Genomic DNA, 27,593 nt, shown 5'->3' with positions numbered 1-27,593 from the left:
CCCTTCTCTTCAGTCTATACCCATATCATCCTTCTCCTCAGTCTATACCCATATCATCCTTCTCCTCAGTCTATACCCATATCATCCTTCTCCTCAGTCTATACCCATATCATCCTTCTCCTCAGTCTATACCCATATCATCCTTCTCCTCAGTCTATACCCATATCATCCTTCTCCTCAGTCTATACCCATATCATCCTTCTCCTCAGTCTATACCCATATCACCCTTCTCTTCAGTCTATACCCATTTCATCCTTCTCCTCAGTCTATACCCATTTCATCCTTCTCCTCAGTCTATACCCATATCATCCTTCTCCTCAGTCTATACCCATATCATCCTTCTCCTCAGTCTATACCCATATCATCCTTCTCTTCAGTCTATACCCATACCATCCTTCTCTTCAGTCTATACCCATACCATCCCTTCTCTTCAGTCTATACCCATACCATCCCTTCTCTTCAGTCTATACCCATACCATCCCTTCTCTTCAGTCTATACCCATATCACCCTTCTCCTCAGTCTATACCCATATCATCCTTCTCCTCAGTCTATACCCATATCATCCTTCTCCTCAGTCTATACCCATATCATCCTTCTCCTCAGTCTATACCCATATCATCCCTTCTCTTCAGTCTATACCCATATCATCCCTTCTCCTCAGTCTATACCCATATCATCCTTCTCTTCAGTCTAAACCCATATCATCCTTCTCTTCAGTCTAAACCCATATCATCCTTCTCTTCAGTCTATACCCATATCATCCTTCTCCTCAGTCTATACCCATATCATCCTTCTCCTCAGTCTATACCCATATCATCCTTCTCAGTCTATACCCATATCATCCTTCTCTTCAGTCTATACCCATATCATCCTTCTCCTCAGTCTATACCCATATCATCCTTCTCCTCAGTCTATACCCATATCATCCTTCTCCTCAGTCTATACCCATATCATCCTTCTCCTCAGTCTATACCCATATCATCCTTCTCTTCAGTCTATACTCATATCATCCTTCTCCTCAGCCACTGTACCTCACTACTCTCCTTAACAGCTACTGTGTGTGCAGGGTCTTGTTCCAGCCCTGCAGTAACACATCTAACTCAGCTAATCATGGTCCAGAGTGAAATCCTTATCAGGGTTACTTAAAAAAGGTGTGTTAGTGACAAGCTGGAGCAAAAGCCCACAGTCGCAGGACAGTAGCTCCCCAGAACCGGAGAACCCCAATGTAAACACTGAACAGCAGTGGGACACAGTATTGACTGCAGCTTTCAGCGTTTCGTCAACAGGTGGCAGCAGAGGCTGACTGGTGGTGCTTCCTCCCAGGCAAGACTGCAGACCAGTGAGCCCACAGGCCTGACAAACAGCTGCTATTTATAGAGCAAACTCCTCTCAGACAGTGTAGCATACCACAGCATACAAAAGCATAGCGTAGCATATGCTAAATGGATATTGTGAGAAGGAATCTATATAGGGGGTGGTGAGAAGGTGAGAGGCAACCAGGCTCCTTGTAAGTGCTTCAGATATCACTTTGAAAAGGTAGCTAGCGATGTGAAAGGGAAAAGTAGTGAATACAGTGACCTTCGATGAAATACAGTACTTGAACAACTTCAGAAGAAGAATGTGGTCATATGCCAGTATAAAGAAGGCCGAGACCTAGGAGAGAAAATCCAGTGATCCAGCACTAAATACTGCAGACTAATGTATCACCTTGGACTGTTATTTCAACAGAAGGGCCCTTTTGCAATAGCATGAATCTGGAGTGAAGTTTCCCCTAGTAACAGAATAGATGCTTGCAAGCAAGCATGCTACTGTACTAAGCTGTGCACTGGACAAATAAAGTCTGATTTCATTTTGTTCTAGGGTCAGCTTGCCCTCCCTGCATCTTAACCATAACCATTAGTGGGGGAAAATGCAAAACAGACCCAAGATCAGAGTGTAGGGGCAACGTCACCCTACTCCAGACCAATGCTTCATCTTGGATGGTTATTTCAATTGAAGGGCACTTGGCCATAGCATGACAGAGGAGATGAACACGTTCGACTGGTCTGAAGGATATGCTGGCTATGGAAACAACCCAAGGTCAAACCACATTCCACACAGGGAACATGCAAATCGCATGTAGAGCGGGAGGACAATAATCGTACTGTACTTCCTTCTAGGTACAAAGTTGAATTCTGTCATAAAGAGATAATTAGGACCTTAGATCAACATGAGCCCTGTCTTCGATTCAGTTGTAAACGCAAGGTAGTGTATGTTTTGTGAGATTTGGTATTTAATTAGGATCCCCCATTAGCTACAGCCAAAGCATTCAAATCAAATCACATTTTATTGGTCACATACACGTGTTTAGCGGATGTCATTGCGAGTGTAGCAAAATGCTTGTCTTAATACCAATGCCATATAATATTATACTAGGGCAGTATAATGCTGGTTCATTGCCAACTCTATACAGTGCCTTCCACCCCTGCCCTGTTTTATACTGTATCTATGTATTCCGTGTTGTTTTGCCAAAATCTCGGGGGAGCAATTAACACAAGCAATCTGTTAGCAGGTAAATGCTTTATTCATAAAGAGGAGCAGGGAGGAAAGCGTGGCTGGAAAACACCTTGCCTCATTCTTCTTGTTATCTCAACAACACAATACTGCTGCTAAGGTCTGGATTTATGGCAATTCATTAGCGCTCCCTCTGGGCTTCCAAACACCAGGTTAATGAGAAGATCTTGAAGATCTCCTTCACTCTCTCTCTCTCCTTCCAAAGATCTCCTCCACTCTCTCTCTCTCCTTCCAAAGATCTCCTCCCCCTCTCTCTCCTTCCAAAGATCTCCTCCACTCTCTCTCTCTCATTCCAAAGATCTCCTCCACTCTCTCTCTCTCCTTCCAAAGATCTCCTCCACTCTCTCGCTCTCTCCTTCCAAAGATCTCCTCCACTCGCTCTCTCCTTCCAAAGATCTCCTCCACTCGCTCTCTCCTTCCAAAGATCTCCTCCACTCGCTCTCTCCTTCCAAAGATCTCCTCCACTCGCTCTCTCCTTCCAAAGATCTCCTCCACTCGCTCTCTCCTTCCAAAGATCTCCTCCACTCGCTCTCTCCTTCCAAAGATCTCCTCCACTCGCTCTCTCCTTCCAAAGATCTCCTCCACTCGCTCTCTCCTTCCAAAGATCTCCTCCACTCGCTCTCTCCTTCCAAAGATCTCCTCCCCCCCTCTCTCTCCTTCACTCTCTCTCTCCTTCCAAAGATCTCCTTCACTCTCTCTCTCTCCTTCCAAAGATCTCCTTCACTCTCTCTCCTTCCAAAGATCTCCTTCACTCTTTCCATCTCCTTCCAAAGATCTCCTCCCCCTCTCTCTCTCCTTCCAAAGATCTCTAATAACGCTCTCTTTTCAAGCTTGACGCTTGCTGGTTTGATTTCCGGATTGTCCACAGTTTCTCCTGACAGGCGTGCACATAATCACAGCCTCTTTTCAGACTATTTAGGACAGGTATAGCCTGGTCCCAGATCTGTCTGTGTGCACCACCATATGAGTTGGCTATACAGTACAAACAGACCAGTTGTGTGGATTGAGAACAGGCAGTTCTGTTGGAGCTTCAGAGGGTCGTTGGGCTGTACAGTACAAACAGACCAGTTGTGTGGATTGAGAACAGGCAGTTCTGTTGGAGCTTCAGCGGGTCGTTGGGCTGTACAGTACAAACAGTCCTGGGACGAGTTGCGTGGCTAGAAAACAGGCAGTGTGGTTGGAGGCGCTTCAGAAGAAGTGAATCTTGAGCAGTAGCATTGTGTCAAGAGCAGTGGCAGGTCTGGGCATGACATGAACGGAGTTCCTGGCTAGCATACGGCCCTGCTGAGGCACTCTGGGAGAAATCACTATGACTAATGATGAAGTGCTGAGAGATGCCGACACTCGCCTTGACACCGAGTAAAACCAGAAACCTTCACTGGGATGCATAGTGAAGTCACAGGGGGTGTCACACTCCCAACAAACACAGTGTGTGTGTACGTATTAGAACATTCTGTGGCGTTCAGCTAACTGCTATTATGAGCAAACTGCTCATAAAATTCTCTGTTGAATAATCATCCCACTTCAACTATAGGACTTTTGTTTTTACTACTTATTGTTGATTGTTGTGTTGTTTTTGTGACTGTGTGTACATGCTGTTGATTGTTGTGTTGTTGTTGTGACTGTGTGTACATGCTGTTGTTTTTGTGACTGTGTACATGCTGTTGATTGTTGTGTTGTTTTTGTGACTGTGTGTACATGCTGTTGATTGTTTTTGTGTGTGACTGTGTATATGCTGTTGATTGTTGTGTTTGTGACTGTGCACATGCTGTTGATTGTTGTGTTGTTTTTGTGACTGTGTACATGCTGTTGATTGTTGTGCTGTTTTTGTGACCGTGTACATGCTGTTGATTGTTGTGCTGTTTTTGTGACTGTGTGTACATGCTGTTGTTTTTTTCTTGTGACTGTGTACATGCTGTTGATTGTTGTGCTTTTTCGTGACTGTTTGTACATGCTGTTGATTGTTGTGCTTTTTCGTGACTGTTTGTACATGCTGTTGATTGTTGTGCTTTTTCGTGACTGTTTGTACATGCTGTTGATTGTTGTGCTTTTTTCGTGACTGTGTGTACATGCTGTTGATTGTTGTGTTGTTTTTGTGACTGTGTGTACATGCTGTTGATTGTTGTGTTGTTTTCGTGACTGTGTGTACATGCTGTTGACTGACAAACCAACTTCCCATTGGGGATTAATAAAGTATTTCTTCTATCTCATTAGGAACCAATGCTTTTTTATGAGCAATCCCGTCACTCGTAGTAATGATTTGGTACCTATGCCCCTGAGTCCTACAGTGTAGCAAGTGTGGTTCCTCTCTCTAGGGCAGGATTCTTCAACTCTGGTGTGTGTGTGTGTTGCTCTCACCTTGGTCTCCCTGAGGAGGAACTGCAGGTCCCGGCCGCTCAGGATGCCGTAGTTTCTCACGTAGCTGGGCAAGTGCACAGTGCTGGTACCGTGCACGGTGGCGTGCACCTCCGTGTAGGTGTGGATGATGTCTAGGTAGGTCTTCTTGTCCTGAAACACACAGTAAGAAAACCACCAGTCAGTGAGACCCTACTACTGTACATACTGTAGTCCACACTGTGTATTGTACACAGTACATAACCTGGCCTCACTATAGATCTCTATGTTGACATTCTCAAAACAGTGTTAAAGGAAACAAAGTACTACATTATTATTGTATCTGGGACCGCTGCCTCTAATCTGCAATGTGCTCTTTTAAACGTTGATGACACATAGACAACATGAAAACAATATCTGGTAACACTTCAATGCTGACAGGTAATGCATTATGTTGTGGTTATAATGCATTGTAAGACTTGCATGGTCCCTAATAATGTCTTATTACCGTCTCCTTAAAATTATTCGGATTAAATAACAGCCATAACCTATTATAAAGACATCATAAAGGTTTGTTCCATGCTTATAACAATTAAAGAGTCCTCCTTCAAAGTGAAATCACAGGAAATGATGTCAGGCAAGGAGCTCATTGCTGATAAGAGATGGCTCCTCGCTGGAGTACACCGACTCAAAAACACTTCCGAGCAAAACAAACGGAGAGGGTGTACTGTTGGATCAACATGATCTCTCTCACAAAGGAAGATGAGCAGAGAGCTCTGTGTCCCAAATGGCACCCTATTCCCTATAAAGTGCATTCCTTTTGACTAGGGCGCTTAGGGCTCTGGTCAAAAGTAGCGCACTATGCAATAGAGAAAAAGGGGACGCAGAAACACGTTTCAGGGAGAATGATGGAAACTAGTATCTGAGAGATGAAAGATGACTCATGCCTTCATTTCCTTCTCATTAGCAAAACTGTAATCACGGATATTCTTTGGGTTGGTGGCAATATATAGTAAAGAAAATCCATAATATCAAATAAGAGATTGAGAAATCTTGATTATAACGCTTTAGGTAGGCCTAATGTTTGCAACAATTTCCTGAGCTGTCACACCTAAACGTTTGAATGGAGAACATTCCTAAACTAGGCTAGTACTCCTAAAGGTACATTTTCCACTGCTCATAGAAAGAAAAATGCAGTAGTGAAGGATAGGATTCAGGCGACAGCAGACAGCGGGAGGGGATAACCAGTTTGATCAAGCATCGATTGCGTCATCCTCCCCGACGAACCCCTAATGATAGGCTGCGGCCGGGCTGCCGTTTAAACTGAAGCTAGGAACAAGAGACAGGAACAGCAGCTTTCCTCTCACCCGCGCACGTACATCCTTCCAAGCTGCCCCCAGGTGTGCTCAGGTAGTGGCAAACTACGCTGGCACCACTCATTATCAAGCCATTGCTGTCTGGAGAAAGGACTGAATGCAGGAGCATTCGACAGTGCCTTGGTGGTATCCATCTTTTAAGAGAATGGTTTCGCGTACATCCAGGTCACGGAAGTTAAAGAATGTGCCTTCTCTGTGACCTGGCTACAGCAACAACCATCTCTTCACTTTTAAAAACTAATAATAGTGATACAAACAACATTCAAACAGTCACACCTCTCCCCGAGGCTCCGACTCCTATACAAATCAACCTGCCACCAAGGCAGCCATTTCTGCCTCAAAGCTAATTATTTCTAAGCAAAGCAGGCTGGTACAGAGAAGAGACCTTCTCAGATCCCAAAATTGAATACGCAAATTTCCAACCGGACAGGATCCGATCATTTAAAAAAAAATCTGTTTCGGATCTTAGTGGACCAGATCCACCAATACATATCAGAGTTGAGAGAGGATTCGATCCAAATTTGGTCTGGTCTGTATCCGACCCACATGGAACCGAAACATTAAAAAAATGCAGCTTTATTGCCCCGCAAGTCAGCAATTTTTTGGACTTGTCTGGCAGTGAACATGCATTTTTGGTTGCAGGCCTATCTAAAATAATTTATTTGTGGTGTCCAGCTTAGTATTTTCTTAGTATACCCTATAGTTGATTGAAACTAAAAAAAGGTAGGTTATAGCCTGTTTGACCAGCAAGCCTAAAATGAAAATAGGCCAAGGAAGGATGGAGTCTCCTGTATTCCCATTTCATTTCCAACCATTGCGATTTAAGAGAACATGTTGGCCTACCGTCCGGAGAGTTAATTAAACATTTATAACTGAAGAGAGAAGTTGTCCTGATATTTCTTATACCATGCCTTACACAATCAATAAATTGGCAGCCTTGCAACATAAGGCTATAATATTTTCTGTCGATAGGCATAGGTTATCAGTGTACACAACACGAGCAGATTAACTTGGGTCAAAATGTTTCTTTATTAAAGACGATCAGAAAGAATGTGTCGGTAACTCCACATTATAGTCAAATTTATTTTGAGCGAAAGCCCCGAAACTAGGCCATGCTGACAAATAGCTTATCACTCAAGTCAATTAATATTAGTTAGCCAACTCAAATTAAATAAAGAAAAGACAATTGCAAATATAGCCTACTAAATAGGCAAGCCCACATTTTTTTTAATGTTTATCGCTCAGGTCTTAAGAATATGGGCAACCCTTTATATAGCCTATGGGGCAGCAGGTAGCCTAGTGGTTAGACCGTTGGGCCAGTAACCAAAAGGTTGTGTGATTAAGGCAACCCTTTCCCTATAGGCTATCACTCTTTCCCACTGCGTCCTCCTCTTCCTCAACGGTAGCCTATTTAACCTGCAGTGGCTCGTTGTCATGGAGCGAAAATGCGGTTTTGACAAAAAAAATGATTTTGACACGTTTGGTTTAATGAAAGGGGACCCACTGAGAATCATTTAAGATAATAAAACGTAAATGTATGACATTTGCATTTGTTGTTTAGGGACTGTATTTCACATATTTTTACACAGGGATCTGAGGTTTAACTACAACATTCTGGATCCCGGGTCGGATCAAGGGTAATCGGGTTCGGGTAGATCCATGAAGACCTCTAGCACAGAGTAGTAGCTATGTCTCCAGCGCACACAGCATCCTTTGACCTTCTAAGTCCAATACAAATCAATATTCTAAACAACATTCTAACTACCATGCAAATCAATATCTTAGACAACATTCCAGAAAAAATTCTAACTTCTATGAAAATCCATATTCTAAACATTCCAAAAACAAATACAAATCAACCTGCCTACAAGCTAATTCTTTCTAAGCAAAGCAGGCTGACACAGTATGGCTCCAGCGCACACAGTATCCTTTGTTAGCTTTAGGAACAGGAAGGAGAACAGTGGAGTGACTACAGTACATCAGGCTCTCCTTTGAGTGTGTCTTACACAGGCCAGTCGCCCGGCCCCTAGGGATGCCCTATCAGATGCCTCCTGGCAGCCTGTTGTAACATGAGCCTTAGAGGACCTAGTCCCAAATGGCACCCTATTCCCTATATAGTGCACTACTTTTGACCATAGTCCAATAGGCCCTGGTCAACAGTAGTGCACTATAAAGGGTGCCCTTTGGGACTTGGCCTTAGAGAGATCAGAGATCCAGGCAGGGTGGAGGTAGTGTGGAGGTGGCCACTTGTAATTAGATGGTGAAATGTCTACTCTCTAATATGTGTATCCCAGAGAGCTGGGGGCTGAATAGGTGTGTGGGTGGAGGGTTAGAGGAAGGTTACGGTGGAAGAGTGAAGAGAAGGAGTGGATTGTGTATTTTTACCTTGTCAGCTCAGGGATTCAATCTTGCAACCTTACAGTTAACTAGTCCAACGCTCTAACCACCTGCTTTACATTGCACTCCACGAGGTTACGCGAATGCAGTAAGAAGCCAAGGTAAGTTGCCAGCTAGCATTAAACTTACCTTATAAAAAAACAATTAATCAATCATAATCACTAGTTAACGACACATGGTTGATGATATTACTAGTTTATCTAGCCTGTCCTGCGTTGCATATAAATCGCTTAGGTACACGTTCCTCCAACCATAAACATCAGGGAAAATGTGTCACTTCTCTTGCAAACAGAGTCAGGGTATATGCAGCAATTTGGGCCGCCTGGCTCGTTGCGAACTGTGAAGACTATTTCTTCCTAACAAAGACAGCCGACTTCGCCAAACGGGGATGATTTAACAAAAGCGCATTTGCGAAAAAAGCACAATCGTTGCACGACTGTACCTAACCATAAACATCAATGCCTTTCTTAAAATCAATACACAGAAGTATATATTTTTAAACCTGCATATTTAGCTAAAGGAAATCCAGGTTAGCAGGCAATATTAACCAGGTGAAATTGTGTCATTTTGGGTTCATTGCACACAGTCAGCGTATATGCAACACTTTGGGTAATTTGTCAGAATTTTACGTAATTATGACATAACACTGAAGGTTGTGCAATGTAACAGGAAAACGTTTTGTTTTCGAGATGATAGTTTCCGGATTCAACCATATTAATGATTACCTAAGGCTCGTATTTCTGTGTGTTATTATATTATAATTAAGTCTATGATTTGATAGAGCAGTCTGACTGAGCGGTGGTAGGCACCAGCAGGCTCGTAAGCATTCATTCAAAATAGCCCTTTCGTGCGTTTTGCCAGCAGCCCTTCGCAATGCATTGCGCTGTTTATGACTTCAAGCCTATCAACTCCCAAGATGAGGCTGGTGTAACCGATGTGAAATGGCTAGCTAGTTAGCGGGGGTACGCGCTAATAGCGTTTCAAACGTCACTCGCTCTGAGACTTGGAGTAGTTGTTCCCCTTGCTCTACATGGGTAACGCTGCTTCGAGGGTGGCTGTTGTCGATGTGTTCCTGGTTCGAGCCCAGGTAGGAGCGAGGAGAGGGACGGAAGCTATACTGTTACACTGGCAATACTAAAGTGCCTATGAGAACATTTACATTTAAGTAATTTAGCAGACGCTCTTATCCAGAGCGACTTACAAAGAACATCCAATAGTCAAAGGTATATGAAATACAAATCGTATAGAGAGAAATAGTCCTATAATTCCTATAATAACTACAACCTAAAACATCTTACCTGGGAATATTGAAGACTCATGTTAAAAGGAACCACCAGCTTTCATATGTTCTCATGTTCTGAGCAAGGAACTTAAATGTTAGCTTTTTTACATGGCACATATTGCACTTTTACTTTCTTCTCCAACACTTTGTTTTTGCATTATTTAAATCAAATTGAACATGTTTCATTATTTATTTGAGGCTAAATTGATTTTATTGATGTATTATATTAAGTTAAAATAAGTGTTCATTCAGTATTGTTGTAATTGTCATTATTACAAATAAAAAAATAAAAAAATTGGCAGATTAAATCGGCAGCGACTTTTTTTGCCCTCCAATAATCGGTATCGGCATTGAAAAATCGTAATCGGTCGACCTCTAATGGAAATGGTCGTGATGATATATGATTACAACAGTGAATCCCACAAAGTTACTGCAGTGCAGACTGATTGTTCATTGTCAGTGCCATGCCTATGAGGGTAAGGTGAGGGAGGTTTATGCCAGTAGTATGGCTACAGGCTAGGGCTCTGATGTTTGAGTCTAGCCTAAGCTGTCACAGAGAGAGGGTACAGTAATATTCCCCACCGCACCAGACTGCAGCCCCGACTGTCACATCAGACAGTCACAGAGCTGTTCCCCTGCAGCCTGCAGCTCAGTCTGGCTCCAACGGGGAGGGACAGTGACAAAGACCCACAGTAACACTGATGGCACCTGACGGGGGCTGCAGTGTGTGTGTGTGTGTGTGTGAGACCTGGTTTCAAATACTATTTTGGGTATTTCAATTATTTTCAAAGACATTTCGAAGTAAGTATTTGGATATTTTTGTATTTGAAGGAATGTATTTCGAAATACACTTTGAAAGTATTGGTATGTATCGGTCTGTGCATTTTTAAATACAAATATCTAAATACTCCATGGATTTGAACAAGTATTTCAAAATAGTTTTAAATAGTTGGCTATTTATAGGAAATCATCAAAAAATACTTTCAAATACTTAGGAAAAGCTTGAAAAATACTGAAATACACAGAAAATAAGTATTTCAAATACACATGTATTTGAACCAGGGGCGGAACTTTCACTAGGGACAAAGGGGTCATGTCCACAATTGGTTCTTACCATCCAATTTCAACCCGATTTCAGCCCAGGTCTTCTGTGTATGTCTGTGTGTGGGGACTGGAATGCTTTATAGCAACACTATAGCTTTCACTCGCTTAACTGGTTTATTAATGACTGGGGCGGGGTGACTCATACCTTCTGTGTTATTTTTCTGAGAACTCCGATCAGTTAAAACATGTAAAGTGTTGGTTGAGGATAGTCATCACAAAAAAGGCATAAGCTATGTATACGTCAAGATATCAAGATGGTTACAGTTTTAGATACGGTTTTGGATTAATTAATTTTAGGGTTAATTCATCTTAATTTTTGATTAGCTTAACTATTTTCTTCCAACAATGTGTGTTATAAATGTGTGTGCATGCTTTCTAGTTGGTCTTGATCTATAGTCTTGGATGGATTCAGTTATCATGTTCTGTCAATGATATACACAAAATACTCCATACTGTCAAAGTGGAAGAAAAATGAAAAATAAAATGAAAAATAAAACACTATATCTTGATAAAATAAGTATTTACACCCTTGAGTCAATACATGTTAGAAACACCTTTGGAGTCTTTTGGGGTAAGTCTCTAAGAGTGTGGATTGTGCAATATTTGCCCATCATTTTTTATCAAAATTCTTCAAGCTCTGTCAAGTTGGTTGTCTTGACATAGATTTTCAAGCAGATTTAAGTCAAAACTGTAAATCGGCCACTCAGGATCATTCACTAGAAAAAGCTAGAAAAGCAAAGGAGGGGAGGAAATGAAAGGGAGATATCATAGGAGGAAAGGGATCTAGGAAAGAAAATTAGGAAAGGGATCTAAGAAAGGAGGAAATAAAGCTAGAAATGGAGGAAAGGAGAGTCATCTGCTTAGACTGAGGCTGTCCTAATATGGAGACTATAGCCACATTCGTGGATTGTACATCATAAAACCAGTGGAAAAGAGAGTCTGAAAATTCTGTAAACAACAAATACAAAATCCACAAGCAAATTTGTATGCTCAAATGCACATTCCACAGTTGTAAATTGTCCTGCAGAAAGAAGACTGAACTTGGGTTTCCTCTAGGAGTTTTAGCCTGTGCTTAGCTCCATTCCATTTATTTTTTATCCTGAAAAACTCTCCAGCCCTTAATCATTACAAGCATACCCATGACATGATGCAGCCACCACTATGCTTGAAAATACAGAGAGTGGTATTCAGTAATGTGTTGAATTGGATTTTCCCCAAACATAACACTTTGTATTCAGAACAAAAAGTGAATTGCTTTGCCACATTTTTTTGCAGATTTACTTTCGTGCCTTGTTGCAAACAGGATGCATGTTTTGGAATATTTGTATTCTGTACAGGCTTCCTTCTTTTACTATGTCAATTAGGTTACTATTGTGGAGTAACTACAATGTTGTTGATCCACCCTCAGTTTTCTCCTATCACATCCATTAAACTATGTAACTGTTTTAAAGTCACCATTGGCCTAATGGTGAAATCCCTGAGCGGTTTCCTTCCTCTTCGGCAACTAAGTTAGGAAGGACGCCTGTATCTTTTGCGGCGTACAGCAGGTCAGCCACCAGGGAGAGACCCGTCGAGGCCTGGTGACAGAAGGAGTATACATCACGAGGCGATGGCTCCATCTGCTGGACGTGCCAGGTCTCGACGGGCTCTCCGCCCAGGACTAATTGGGGCTGATTGGGAGTTGGTGAGTAATCAAGGGCTCATCGCTCACCAGCTGTACAAGCCCCATAAAGCTGCCAGAAGGGCAGCGCACAGGAGAGGACTGGGGGAAGTAAGGTGACTTCCGTGTTGTTGGAGACGGTACATGAGGGAGTTGAGTTTGTGTGCCCGACAGGATACAGCAAGACCCGGAGCCCAGAAGACGGTGTCCCGGAGAAGGTCTCATGGGGGAGACCTATCCTTTTCTTTTGATTTATTATTTAATAAACACCCTTGAAACCGAGCTAATCATACTCTGTCCGTGTAAATGTCTTGACCAAACCCTAGTGACTGGGTGCATTGACACACCCTCCAATTGTCAAGAGTGTGCAAAGCTGTCATCCAGGCAAAGGGCTACTTTGAAGAATCTAAAATCTAAAATAGATTTTGCTTTAACACTTTTTTGGTTACTACATGATACCATATGTTATTTCATAGTTTTGATGTGTTTACTATTATTCTACAAATGTAGAAAGTTGTAAAAATAAAGAAAAACCCTTCAATGAGTAGGTGTGTCCAAACTTTTGACTGGTACTGTATATTTACCAAATTAAGAGTCTAATCTCACTCCATAAAAGGTTCTTAAAGAACATTATTCCAGTTCAGTCTGTTCCTGGAATGAGGACACGCTGGTTTATTATAAGTAACTCATACCTTCTGTGTTGTTCAGAGAAATCCTGTGTATGTATCCGTTTGTGTGAAAGTGTGTGTGCGCTAGTGTGCAAACGAGTGTGTGTGTGTGCGCGTGCACTTGCGTGCCTCCCACCTGTAAATGTAAACTGAGGGACACTGACCCGAGGACCAAGATAATGAAGACAACACGATGTCAGGCTGACTTTGAGGAGGAAGCTGATTCATTGCCTTCCTTAGCCTTTATGGGGAGTAGTATTAGGGAAATAATCAAACCAGGACATTGGTTTGAGGGCAGATTAAAAACTTCTCCTCTCTCATTTTGATAATTACATTGTAAATCACCTGGAAAAGCATGTGTGTGTGTGAATGTGTATGTGTTCTGGGGTTGGGTTAAATGCAGAAGACACATTTCAGTTGAATGAATTCAGTACGACTGACTAGATATCCCTCTTTCCTTTTTGGTGTTTTGTATTGTTTGACAAGACGGTTAGCCCATTGAGCTAAACCTACGAGGCCCTAGCGTTATGCAGGGCTCACCAGCACATATTGGGATACTGGGGTAGATTATTCAGGCAGTGGAGAGAACCTACCAAGTGTGAATACAACCCATGTACTCTCACAGGGCCAATATGACCTTACGCTAAATCATTTGTAATGGGTTATGAGCTTCACCGAATCCAATTAAAATAGAACAGCAGAGACACAGGAGAGGAGCACTTCTTTGGTTTATAGTTAATCCATGAAGTGCTCTTTGATCATGGGATGAAATACTATAGAACAAAAAGAAGTTGATGCTGGATAGTAAACAATGTAAAATATTTTATTACTTCTGGGAGTTTTTTTTGCACAAAGGCATTGTTCACTATCCAGCATCAACTTATTTCTGTTCTATAAAATAGAACAGCATTCAGTGGTAGAGAATCACAGCCCTTGGAATCTCCAGATTTTGTATCTTGGTACATTTGTAAGTTTGTTCCTGATTCATGAGTCATGTGTTTTTTGTTTTTTTATCTAACCTTTATTTAACTAGGCAAGTCGGTTAAGAACAAATTCATAGGAGTGGGTTTTTCTGTACAGCTGGGTGAATATGTGTGGGTTTGTTTGTAAGCCTGTGCTAGTTGTACGTGTGCTCACGCTAGTGTATGCGCCCTAGTGTGTCTGTGTGTGTGAGTGGCTCAGTGAGAAAAATGTGTCAGTGTTATTACATTGATGAATCTTTGTGCACTGGAGGGACTGTGGGCGCTGTCTGTCAGCCAGCATTAACATTTCTAAACACCAGTGGCCACCTCCTCTGATCTAAGGCCAGGGAGACCGGAGTTTCTATTTTATATATATCTCTCCCTCCCTCTCTAACTTTCTCTCTCCGTCAACGTGTTCACACCCTCCCTCCCTCCATCTCTCCTTCTCTTCCTCCCTACCTCTCCATCTTTCTCCCATCCTCTTTTTCTCACCCACCCTCTCTCTCTCTCTGTCTATATTCTCATCTCACTTTCTATACTGAACAAAAACATAAAACGCAACATGTTAAGTGTTGGTCCCATGTTTCATGAGCTGAAATAAAATATCCCATAAATGTTCTATACGCACAAAAACTTATTTCGCTCTAATTTTGTGCACAACATTGTTTCAACCCTGTTAATGAGCATTTCTCATTTGCCAATGTAATCCATCCATCTGACAGGTGTAGCATGGGGAGCGTGCAATTAGCATGATAACTGCAGGAATGTCCACTAGAGCGATTGCCAGATAATTGAATGTTAATTTCTCTACCATAAGCCACCTCCAACGTAATTTTAAAGAATTTGGTAGTAAACCCAACCGGACTAAAAACCGCCGACCATGTGTAACCATGCCAGCCTAGGACCGCCAAATCAGTCTTCTTCACCTGTGGGATCATCTGAGACCAGGCACCAGGACAACTGATGAAACTGAAGAGTATTTCTGTCTGTAGAAAGCCATTTTGTGGGGAAAAACTGGGTCCGTCTCCCTAGTGTGTTGGCCTATGCCTTCCCAGGCCCACCCATGGCTGCGCCCATGCCCAGTCCTGTGAAATCCATAGATTAGGGGCTAATGAATTTATTTCAATTTACATTTCCTTAAGTATATGAACTGTAACTCAGTAAAATCGTGAAATTGTTGCGTTTATATTTTTGTTCAGTATATACGGTTTGCACTCTCTCGTGTATTCAATTACTCACACAGCCTCAACCTCAACCACCTAAGCTCACAACAACAAGACTCAAACAACTGCCGTTTCAGAGTGCGCAGAGCTGCAGCCAACAGTTACCCTTCATTCTGCCTCGGTGAGTGCGCTCGGCTCGAGCCAGTTGCCATGGTAGCGGCTCCTTGAGAGGCCTGCTTTTTGGCTGCTCGATTATCACCTTCCCTCTCCCACTTCAAACATGTCTGACTGTTCGAGACGTAGGCGACCTGGTAGATTAAACCAGTTTTCACTGCAGCTCTTGGTGGTGTTGTTTAGGGCTATTAACCTGAAGGTTGCTGCTTCGCATTCCATGGCTGACCGGGACAAAGTAAAGGGAGTGAGCCAGCAGCCTAAGGCATCAGTATCCCATGTGCTACCAACTGCTGTTGTGCACTTCAGGAGTAAGATATTTAAGTGATAATGCCAGAGAATCCGGTGTTTGGAGGATATATTGGCACGAGTGTTAGGCCCAAGATAAAGTCGAGGGCCAGCAAACCGTGCCAATATATTCTAAACAAATTAATTAGAAATGAAAAGCTGTCCTGAGTGTACAAGTATTCAACCCCTTTGTAATGGCAAGCCTAAATAAGTTCAGGAGTAAAGATTTGCTTAACAAGTCACATAATAAGTTGCATGGACTCACTGTGTGCAATAATAGTGTTTAACATGATTTTTGAATGACTACCTCATCTCTGTACCCCACACATACAGATAATTGTAAGGTCCCTCAGTCGAGCAATGAATTTCAAACACAGATTCAACCACAAAGACCAGGGAGGTTTTCCAATGCCTCACAAAGGGCACCTGTTGGTAGATGGGTAAAAATAAAAAAAAGCAGACATTGAATATCCCTTTCAGCATGGTGAAGTTAATAATCACACTTTGGATGGTGTATCAATACACCCAGTCACTACAAAGATACAGGTGTCCTTCCTAACTCAGTTGCTGGAGAGGATTTCACAACGAGGCCAATGGTTTAATGGCTGTGATATGAGAAAGCTGAGGATGGATCAACATCATTGTAGCTACTACACAATACTAACCGAACTGAGTGAAAAAGAATTTGTACAGAATACAAATATTTCAAAACATGGATCCTGTTGGCAACAAGGCACTAAAGTAATACTGCAAAGAATGTGCCAAAGCAACTCACTTTTTGTCCTGAATAAAAAGTGTTATGTTTGGTGCAAATCCAATACAACACATTACTCAGTACCACTCTCTATATTTTCAAGCATAGTGGTGGCTGCATCATGTTAGGGGCATGCTTGTAATTGTTAAGGACTGGGTGGGGAGTTTTTCAGGATAAAAAAGAAACGGAATGGACCTAAGCATAGGCAAAATCCTAGAGGATAACCTAGACCAGTCTGCTTTCCAGCAGACACTGGGATATGAATTCACCATTCAGCAGGACCATTTCATTTTTTAGACCTACTGACATTTCTTTGAATATATCCATACAAATTTGGCTGATTTGTGGATTCATGAAGCGGTTTGTCGTGTCCTTACACGTTAATTCTCAATGGGACAGTGGAGATTGAAATTCAATATTGAAACCATGTTGCAAAGGTAAGAGACGGGCAGCAAGGTATTTACAAATCTCCCCTGTTGAAAAACAAAGAAAGGGGAGATGATGTCTAGATGTTGTTTTTTTTTACAGTGGAGACCAAGTTAATACATTTCCTGGTTGGGCTGATGAGACAGTGGATTGCTGCCTGGTTGGGTTGATGAGACAGTGGATTGCTGCCTGGTTGGGTTGATGAGAGAGTGGATTGCTGCCTGGTTGGGTTGATGAGACAGTGGATTGCTGCCTGGTTGGGCTGATGAGACAGTGGATTGCCGCCTGGTTTGGCTGATGAGACAGTGGATTGCCGCCTGGTTGGGCTGATGAGAGAGTGGATTGCCGCCTGGTTGGGCTGATGAGAGAGTGGATTGCTGCCTGGTTGGGCTGATGAGACAGTGGATTGCCGCCTGGTTGGGCTGATGAGACAGTGGATTGCCGCCTGGTTGGGCTGATGAGACAGTGGATTGCCGCCTGGTTGGGCTGATTATAGACAGTGGATTGCTGCCTGGTTGGGTTGATGAGACAGTAGATTGCTGCCTGGTTGGGCTGATTATAGACAGTGGATTGCTGCCTGGTTGGGTTGATGGGACAGTGGATTGCTGCCTGGTTGGGCTGATTATAGACAGTGGATTGCTGCCTGGTTGGGTTGATGAGACAGTGGATTGCCGCCTGGTTGGGCTGATGAGACAGTGGATTGCTGCCTGGTTGGGCTGATGAGACAGTGGATTGCTGCCTGGCTGGGTTGATGAGACAGTAGATTGCTGCCTGGCTGGGTTGATGAGACAGTGGATTGCTGCCTGGTTGGGCTGATTATAGACAGTGGATTGCTGCCTGGTTGGGTTGATGAGACAGTGGATTGCTGCCTGGTTGGGCTGATGAGACAGTGGATTGCTGCCTGGCTGGGTTGATGAGACAGTGGATTGCTGCCTGGTTGGGCTGATGAGACAGTGGATTGCCGCCTGGTTGGGTTGATGAGACAGTGGATTGCTGCCTGGTTGGGCTGATGAGACAGTGGATTGCCGCCTGGTTGGGCTGATGAGACAGTGGATTGCTGCCTGGTTGGGCTGATGAGACAGTGGATTGCTGCCTGGTTTGGCTGATGAGACAGTGGATTGCCGCCTGGTTGGGCTGATGAGACAGTGGATTGCCGCCTGGTTGGGCTGATGAGACAGTGGATTGCCGCCTGGTTGGGTTGATGAGAGAGTGGATTGCCGCCTGGTTTGGCTGACGAGACAGTGGATTGCTGCCTGGTTGGGTTGATGAGACAGTGGATTGCACAGTGAGATGGAACAGAAAATAGGCATTTCAACATCATGGCCTTAGCTGGTGTTAACTTGTGGAATAGACACCTGCTGGAACGCAGTTTAAACCAATTAGCATCTACGATTAGAACCACCCGCTGTATAATGTAGTACCCCACATCTCAAATGACACCTATGTTCATAGGGAAAAGTAGGTCTGAAGGTAGATGTTAAGGAAATTGCTCCTTGATAACTCCAATGCAGGATCTTACCAGCCTATCATGACTTTGTATTAATTAACTCAAAACCATTGTGTAGCCTAAGTAATATATGATATTTGGAGATTTAATTCTTAGGCAACACATTTACTAGTTAGTACGAGAGCAGCGATACGCACTGAGGCACTCCAGACAGCAACAATAGTGGATTATTCTCATTAGAGTTTGCCGGTGAAATGATCTGAAAGTTGTGTTTGAGTATGTAGGCCACACAGTGACGGCCGACAGATGCTTCCTCTCTGCTGTGTCTAATTACATTTAATGCCACTCATAAAGCCGATAAATCTCTCCTATATGGATACAGCAATTACCGTCCATTCTGTACCCGTTATAAATCAGACCTCCCCACACAATTGCTGCACCACAAATGGCACCCTATTCCCTACATAGCGCACTACTTTGGACCAGGGTGCCATTTGGGACTCAGAGAGGGGAAGAGAGGCGCTAGCGGTACACTTCTGCATACTGATTAAGAGACGGGGAATATTCCCCGTAGTGAGGAGCTTCTGGGTTCTGTGTAACATTACATGTGAAAAACAAATGTCCGTCAGAGACAAAGCAATTGGAGGCAATGACGTTTGTTTGGTCACTGAATGTTGTTAAATGTCGCAAAGGCACTTTGTACTAGATGTCCTGTGTAGTGAGACCTCTGACCTCTTATTGTTGCACGCCCACCCCTCATCATGTTCTAGCCTTGTAGAGAGCAGTAAATACCACAATCGCAAGATATGAGGGAGTTGAAAGGCTGTTTCCTGGTTTCCTTGATGAAAAGCAAATAGCCGGCTAGGTCTCGTGACATCATTACAGCAGTCCGTCACATGGCAATGCAGACAGCCCCCGCAGATTCGGGGAGGGAAAGTGCAAGGGAGGCCTTTTCTCCTCACGTTCATTCATTACCAGACTCTGAAATAGCTGTTTAATTAAAAACGGAGGTAATGAACACGACGGGGTGTCTGATTAGCTGCTAATGTTTTTCAAGGAGAAGTGATGGGAGTTCGGCACTCTGCCCTTTAAGATAGACTAAATGGCCCACTGTGCTGTGCCGCATGCGGGTTTGCGAGAGCGTGTGGCAAGCCGCACCGCATGGTTAATATAGGGCTGTTGTGTTAGATAAATCAGTGTTGTGTGTGGATGCTGGTTCTGCAAGACATGGTCATTTATTTGTGTGGTCACAGACCTGAGTTCAAATAGCATTTGTTGTTGATTGACCTAGCCTGGCGCAATGGCACCAATCAAATAGTCCCAAAAGTGCAAACCCTGCACATCTGGTACACCAGGCTCAACCAATACACCTCTGAGAGAAAGTAAATACTATTTGAACCCAGGTCTATATCCCCAGGGATATGTCCTTCATCCCTTAACCTGGATGACCAGGTTGGGTTGTGGGTGGCATGACTGGCATCTCACAACTCTCATCTGCCCACTTTGTGCCAGCTGATTATGATAAAAGCCGGGCGTTGTTCGCCACAGATCTGAGATTACCTCTGGTCTTTTGTTTGTAGAATCTGCTTCCATCTGAGTTACTCTGACTGCATCCAAAATGGTACCCTATTCCCTTTATAGTGCACTACTTTTGGCCAGGGCCCATTTGGGATGCACTCCCTGTGTGTTAGACCTCCGGAAAATGGCTGGCTTAAAATGTTACAACCGGCTTCTTTACAATGTTTGTCATCATCGCAGCCCTTGTCAAGTCTCACCAAGACGTACAGACTAGGAAGTAATCCAACAATGTGTAATGTGCCAACGAGCGAATCACACGCAAAACGCTTGTGGCTGGTGTAGTTACAATCTCTAAACCCTTTTTATCTTAGATGAAATAATCCCTGCGTCAATGCCTCTATACAACAGAGTCTGAGTAGGAATATATTCTAACTAATCAGAGAGTAGAGCTGAATTCTACTATTTATCAACATATAATCAGAAACTCAGGAATATGGTTTATAAAGGAACACTACTAGTCTCCATTAAATCTCCCAAAAACTCTCAGTGTTCCAGTGACTTTCTTTCAAGAGTTAAGGAACTGGGTTACAATAGATTCCATACGCCGGTTCCCAAGAATTGATGGTGTAGCGTGTCTGGTGCTTTCATCATGAAAGGCATTTTGTGCAAATCAAGGCTCAGTGGACACTGTCACTTCAGTCACTACAGTCTCCTTAAAAGCGTCTACAGTGTTGTCCATTTCCCTGTGATGAAGGGAGGGGACTGTGAAGCCAATGGGACCAGTTTCTTATTGAACTCAACTGAGCAGCACTTCCTTCTCATTGGGCTCTATTCTAGTAGTGTTGATGTCTGGGAACTAGATCACATATCATTTGTTGTTCTAAACAAGAAGAGTCCCCAGTTGATGACATGGTATTCAAAATTCCAACTGAAGAACACTATTCTACCACATTCAACTTCACCCTCAATGCTGATGTAGACAAAAGTAGATTTTTGTCCATGACAAAACGTTACCACTGCTCCCAAATAAATAAGAGCTGAGCAGAGTTTGTACACAATGTAAATAACATTATAATAAATGCTATGTAGCAAACACTTTTTCCCCAAAGCGGCTTACAGTACAGTGAGCGCATACATACATTTTAAGTATGAGGGTGATCAGATTTCGACGTCAGACAACACCAAGACACATTAGGCACCCCCAAGAGTCAATGTTTCATTTGAACACTATTCCCTGCCTGGAGTTTAACGCAAAACCTTGGCTACGCCAGCCACACGGGATACATGAGCTGAAGCGCCGTACCTTCCAGAAGTTGTCCACCTTGCCGTAGACCAGCGACTGGTTCTGCCGCTTGACTTCGTCAATGTGGCGGATGTCGCTGGCGTTCAGGTGCTGCTCCACCACAAAACCCAGGAAGCTGTTGTCTGGCGTGTGGGCTGCAGGGGAAATAAACCACACAATACAACTGTCATTACACGGCTCAACTGGAATCACAATGATTATTGTACTGGAGCAAGTTAGTTCACATTCATTCACTTATATACAGACAAAGGAAAACCAGCTACAAACACAAGCTGTCATTGTACAGTTAATGGGGAACACAACGATGATTATAGGTGGGTAAAGTTAGTTCATTAAATGTGTAATTCAATTGCCAGCACTTTATCGCTATGAGATCTGCATAGGACAACAACTATTTTTCTCTACATTAGTTGATCGATTCATGCATATGCTGTACAGAAAACAAGTGAATAGCATGACAATAGGCCTAATGATTAGGCTATTTGTTTTGTTAGTGAAGTAGTCGTCTGACTAGCAGTGGAGAGTAAATCTGAGGCTTATGTTAACCAACTTACAATGAACACAGTTCCACATAGAAATGTGAAGTGGTGCGCTGGAGTCTGTCGCAGCGGTAACACTACCAACTCCGGACCACACGCCCCCATGGAGACGGGTGTTTGAGCCCAGGCTCGGCCAACTGTCTATTCCTTAAATCCTTTCTGTGCCCCTCTCTCTCCCCCCTTATCTGTATCTACATCTGTCCCATCATAAAACAATACAATTATGTGAGGGGATCTCCAGAATAAAAGAGAAGAAAATGTCACTTGTTAAGTTAATGTGAGGTGATGAGTTAACGTTCTATGATTAGGTCAGAAATGGGCAACGGCACACACTTGGGAGAGTTTCGCCTCGGCACACTCTCGTTTTGGAAATGGAAACTCACATTTGGAGATGAGGATTTCCCCCTTTTTCTGACGAGGGGTGAATGACGGAGATCAGAAAATGAAGACATTGTAAGACTTGGATAGTCCAAATTAGAAAAATGGGGACTTCTGTGACCCCCCCCAAAAAAAATCCAGTGCCCTGTATGCTGGTCCTATGGGCCCTGTTCAAAAGTAGTGCATTATATAGGGGATAGGGTGCTATTTGGGACACAAACAACATCTCATCCTGACTCTCTGGGCTTTGCTTGATGGGCTTGGCCCCTCTGAAGTGTATCCCTCTTCCAGACTTACACAACATTCTCCGCTTCTGGAAAGTGGAGGGGAGGGTTTTAGGTTCCTTATCCACCGGGCCTGTTAAGTTGTTGCTTGAAGTCGTTTGTGGAAGTGATTTAATATACGCTGCTCGAGGGAGCTTACTGGTATTTTAGAGCTTTTGCAGAGCGCCAGTAAATCGTGTGGAGAGACGACGTATTGGGGGATAAATTCATGGCCCGCCACGCAGCGTGGTGATAATGGAGGCTGGCCTCCTTCCGAGCCGACTGAGAAGGAGGAAAAGTGGGTGAGAGAGAGGGAGCTGCCGTCAGTCTCTATGGCCCAGGCGGGAAAGGGATGTGTTAGGACAACAGGCAGTTAAATCTTTCAACACAGCAGAGAGATTTCCTCAAGAGGAGCGGGGATGGGTTGTGCACTGCATGCTCCTCTCTCCTCTCTCCTCCTCCTGATTTCCATGCAGGGAAGATGTAGGTTGTGTCTGAAATGGCCGTTGTGCACTACTTTTGACCAGGGTCTGTGGCACCCTATTCCCTATATAGTGCACTACTTTTGATTAGAGGTCTAGGGGGGCACTAGTGCACTAGGGAATAGCTAAAGGGAATAGGGTACCAACCCCCCTGTAGTTAGATACCTATTCCAAAACCTTCCCGTTACTGTTACATGTGACATGGCCTGTGTAAAAAAAAAAAAAAAGAATAATTGTACAAATCATTTTTCATAATAATAATAGTGATGGGGAGAAGGAGAGGGAGAAGGGAGGCCTCTGTCATCGCTCAGTGTAAGTGGACGTGACAGTCTGCAGAAAAGGTTTGTGGGCCCAGCTGGACTATGCCAAGATGCCAGGCCAGTCGACTTCAATCAGCCGGCCAAAACAAGACACACACCGGGCTGGGCTCGGCACTTCGTAGCAGACAATCCATACATAATGGAATTCGGGTAATTTTGTGATAGTCATAAAAATCAATTGGAGAACGTCTCGCATTCAAGCTGACTGGACACGGTCAGAAACGAAGCAGAAACTCTGCTCCGGGTCCGTTGGCATGCATTGAAATGCGTGGCTTTCTTTTGCAAAATAACTAGGAATTAGCAGACTTATTTTCAAATAATTTGATGACCCCCGGATTCTATGGGATGCCACCAAAGGTTTAATTTAAAAAAACTGGGGGAGGGGGTTCTACTAAGCTAGATGGGAATTGTTTTAAGAAGGTCATACCAAGGATAATTATGCTATTTTATTTGGAATTTTAAGACCCCTTGAAGTATAAAAAAAACATTGGAATTTGGCCTTACTGCTATTAACCCATACAAACGCATTGAATAACAGATTCACTAAATGGAACCACAGTTAGTACCCCCAAAAATCTAAAGGAAGTTTGTTCAGAAGTGTCTGTCCTTTATCTGAGAGATATAAGAAATCATTTTTGGGGGACATGCATTTGATCGCTTATTTTTGCCACTAAACTATCCCCATATATACACACTGAACATAAAACGCAACATGCACCAATTTCAACGATTTTCCTGATTTACAGTTCACAGAAGGCAATCAGTCAATTGAAAAATCCTTTGGCCCTAATCTATGGATTTTACATGACTGAGAATACAGAATGTTGGTTACAGATACCTTTAAAAAAAAAAGTAGACGTGGATCAGAAAACCAGTGATTATCTGGTGTGACCACCATTTGCCTCATGCAGCATGACACGACACAAGTAGTAGACGTGGATCAGAAAACCAGTCAGCATCTGGTGTGACCACCATTTGCCTCATGCGTCTCGTTCACATAGAGTTGACCAGGCTGTTGATTGTGGCCTGTGGAATGTTGTCCCACTCTTCTTCAAATGGCTGTGCCAAGTTACTGGATATTGGTGGGAAACGAAACACGCTGTCGTACACATCAATCCAGAGCATCCCAAACGTGCTCAATGGGTGACATGTCTGTTGAGACCATGGAAGAACTGGGACATTTTCAGTTTCCAGGAATTGTGTACAGATCCTTGCGACATGGGGCCGTGCATTATCATGCCGAAACAGGAGGCGTATGAATGTCACGACAATGGGCCTCAGGATCTCGTCACGGTATCTCTGTGCATTCAAATTGCCATAGATGAAACGCAATTGTGTTTGCTGTCTGTAGCTTATGCCTGCCCAACCATAACCCCACCGTCACCATGAGGCACTCCGCTCACAACGTTGACATCAGCAAACCGCTCACCCACACAACGCCATACGTCTGCCATCTGCTCGGTACAGTTGAAACCAGGATTTATCCAGCATGCCAGCGGCCATCGAAGGTGAGCATCTGCCCACTGAAGTTGGTTACGATGCCGAACTGCAGTCAGGTCAAGACCCTGGTGAGGACGACGAGCACGCAGATAAGCTTCCCCGAGATGGTTTATGACAGTTTGTGGATACATTTTTCAGTTGTGCAAACCCACAGTTTCATCAGCTGTCCGGGTGGCTGGTCTCAGACGATCCTGCAGGTGAAGCTCCTGGGCTGGCCTGGTTACATGTGGTCTGCGGTTGTGAGGCCGGTTAGACGTACTGCCAAATTCTCTACCCAAATTATGGTAGAGAAAAGAACATTAAACTCTCTGGCAACAGCTCTGATGTACATTCCTGCAGTCAGCATGTTGCATTAATATTTCAAACTGGTACCTTCAGATGAGATATGTGAGGCTTGAGGGCATCCTAGAGCAAAACAGCCGACGTGTACATGTTCGTGAGAGACTCACCTTTCCACAGAGGTGTGTAGCCCAAACTGTTCGGACGTTACAGACAGAAGTTGGCAGATCGGCTGTACCGACTTCAGACGAGTCCCAAGATGCTTGTGGGGGTCGTAGAGCAAAACGAACAACACCATTGTGTTCATAATAGTTTGTAGCCCAAACCGTTCGGCTGACACCCAACGTTTTCGTGAGAAGACAATTTTCAGGGTGTCTCATGGTCTGACAAACACCACTCTAGCTCTGCAGATGCAGAAGTGCGACATCGGCGGATGCGGTGGATTGAGATGCATCCCAATGCAAAAAAACGGACAGATTATTATGGGGATTTTTTGACTATGCTAATTAGAATTTTTCGGGACCGCGGAATAGGGGGGGTTTTAACTGTGTTAGAGCGTTCTCAACAAACACTCTTTTTAGACCAGATAGCGATTACTCTTTCCAAAGTCAAGATAGAACTTCATTTATTGATAAGACAGAGAGCAGAATTTGCCATCCATCGAATTAGACTGGACCATTACTTCCATGATAATCGTCCCAGTCGTTTACTGGCCAACAAGCTACACAGTAATGATCAATTAGCTGATATAGCAACTATTGAATCTGAAACAGGGGAATTACTATCAGAATCCAAATGAATCAATTAAAGATTCTCCCGCTTCTATCAAGAACTGTACACTTCTGATTGTAAATCCACACAACCAAGCCAGACTAAGTCATTTTTAAAATAATTAAGAACTCCTCTTCTCTCAGAAGAAGCCACCTCGATGGGAGACCAAATCTCTCTTAATGAACTCAAAATGGCACCTATTCCACCCGAGGTCTATTTAACATTTTGGAATCAATTGCTATTGCTGGAAATGATTAATACAGCCATTCACAAAGGTTCATTTAGGAAAGATGTAAATACAGCACTAATTTAGCTTTTGTTAAAAAAAGGTAAGGATGCCACCCAATGTTCTCATTATAGCCACCTATCTTTGTTAAACAGATATTAAACTGTTTTCCAAAATGTTGTCATCCCAAATACTTATTTCCCTCATTAAAATGCAAATCAATTAATAACATTTTTGACATGTGTTTTTCTGGATTTTTTTTGTTGTTATTCTGTCTCTCACTGTTCAAATAAACCTACTATTAAAATTATAGACTGATCATTTCTTTGTAAGTGGGCAAACGTTCAAAATCAGCAGGGGATCAAATACTTTCCCCCCCCACTGTACATTTTATGGAAAATAATGAAGGACTTAGAAGGTGTGTTCCACGACGCACTAGCAGAGTGGAACTAACCTTCCACAGAGTTGCATTATTTTCCAGAGAACGCACAGAGCCCTAAGTTAATTATCCCTTTTATGCCATGGCTATAATTTAACACATTTGCCAGTAGAAATGTGTTCATTTGCTGGAAGAAATGTGTTCAACATCCACTGAAGTAGCTAGGAAGTTTACTATATACGGTGCATTCGGGAAAGTATTCAGACCCCTTGACTTTTTCCACATTTTGTTAAGTTACAGCCTTATTCTAAAATGGATTAAAATGGCTTTTTTTCCTCTCATCAATCTACACACAATACCCCATAATGACAAAGCAAAAATAGGTTTTTAAAAATGTTTGTAAATGTATGAAAAACATATTTTAAGGCTTTTTGACTTATAATTTCAATTATACAAATGATTGAGCCTACTTATACATAATTACACAATCATAAGCTTCTTATTCCATTTTCAGCCAGTGGCTGCCTGAATAAATAATGAACTTAGGTTATTTAAGAACTCATAACGCTAAAATAGGAAATCATAAGGTTATTAATTAATTAATGAATAAGTGCTGGCTTATAGCACACAATATTTTTATGATCATGTTATAAATGTATGTTTGTTAACTAGGTGTAATAATCCTATCGATTAACATATGTAGCCTATAACAACGTTGGAAAATATTTGTTTCATTTGGTTTTGTATTCAGTTAGCACAGCATGTATTCATTCATATGATCTCATTTTAAGAATTGATGTTCTCTACCCTGACGCTTGTTTTAACCATGTCTGATGGAATTACCAAGTTTTCAGCCAAGTGTTTGAAAATCGCAAATCATTATCTCAATTGCATAATCTGGCCCAAAAAATCAAAATGAGATATTTTGACCAAATTGTGCAGCCCTACAAAGCGGGTTTGTTAAAAAGTGTTTATCGTCGGATAACCTCCACCAACTATTACATATCTTAGACGTTTCTACAGAAACGGCTCCTTGGGTTGTACTATCC

General features: G+C 42.9%; 1 protein-coding gene across 1 annotated transcript in view; it reads right to left on the bottom strand.

Moving 5' to 3' along the window:
- Positions 1 to 27,593, bottom strand: part of LOC115179283 (alpha-1,6-mannosylglycoprotein 6-beta-N-acetylglucosaminyltransferase A) — a 112,811-nt gene that overhangs the window by 9,506 nt on the left and 75,712 nt on the right. Inside the window, exons 11-12 of the mRNA XM_029740663.1 lie at positions 21,408 to 21,541; positions 4,913 to 5,062 (exon numbers count right to left, since the gene is read on the bottom strand). Of these exons, the coding sequence (XP_029596523.1) occupies positions 4,913 to 5,062; positions 21,408 to 21,541 (284 nt within the window). The remainder of the gene's footprint in view (positions 1 to 4,912; positions 5,063 to 21,407; positions 21,542 to 27,593) is intronic.

This window comes from Salmo trutta, chromosome 39, assembly GCF_901001165.1.
Source record: "Salmo trutta chromosome 39, fSalTru1.1, whole genome shotgun sequence".
NCBI lineage: Eukaryota > Metazoa > Chordata > Actinopteri > Salmoniformes > Salmonidae > Salmo > Salmo trutta.
This window is presented reverse-complemented; position numbering and strand designations above follow the sequence as displayed.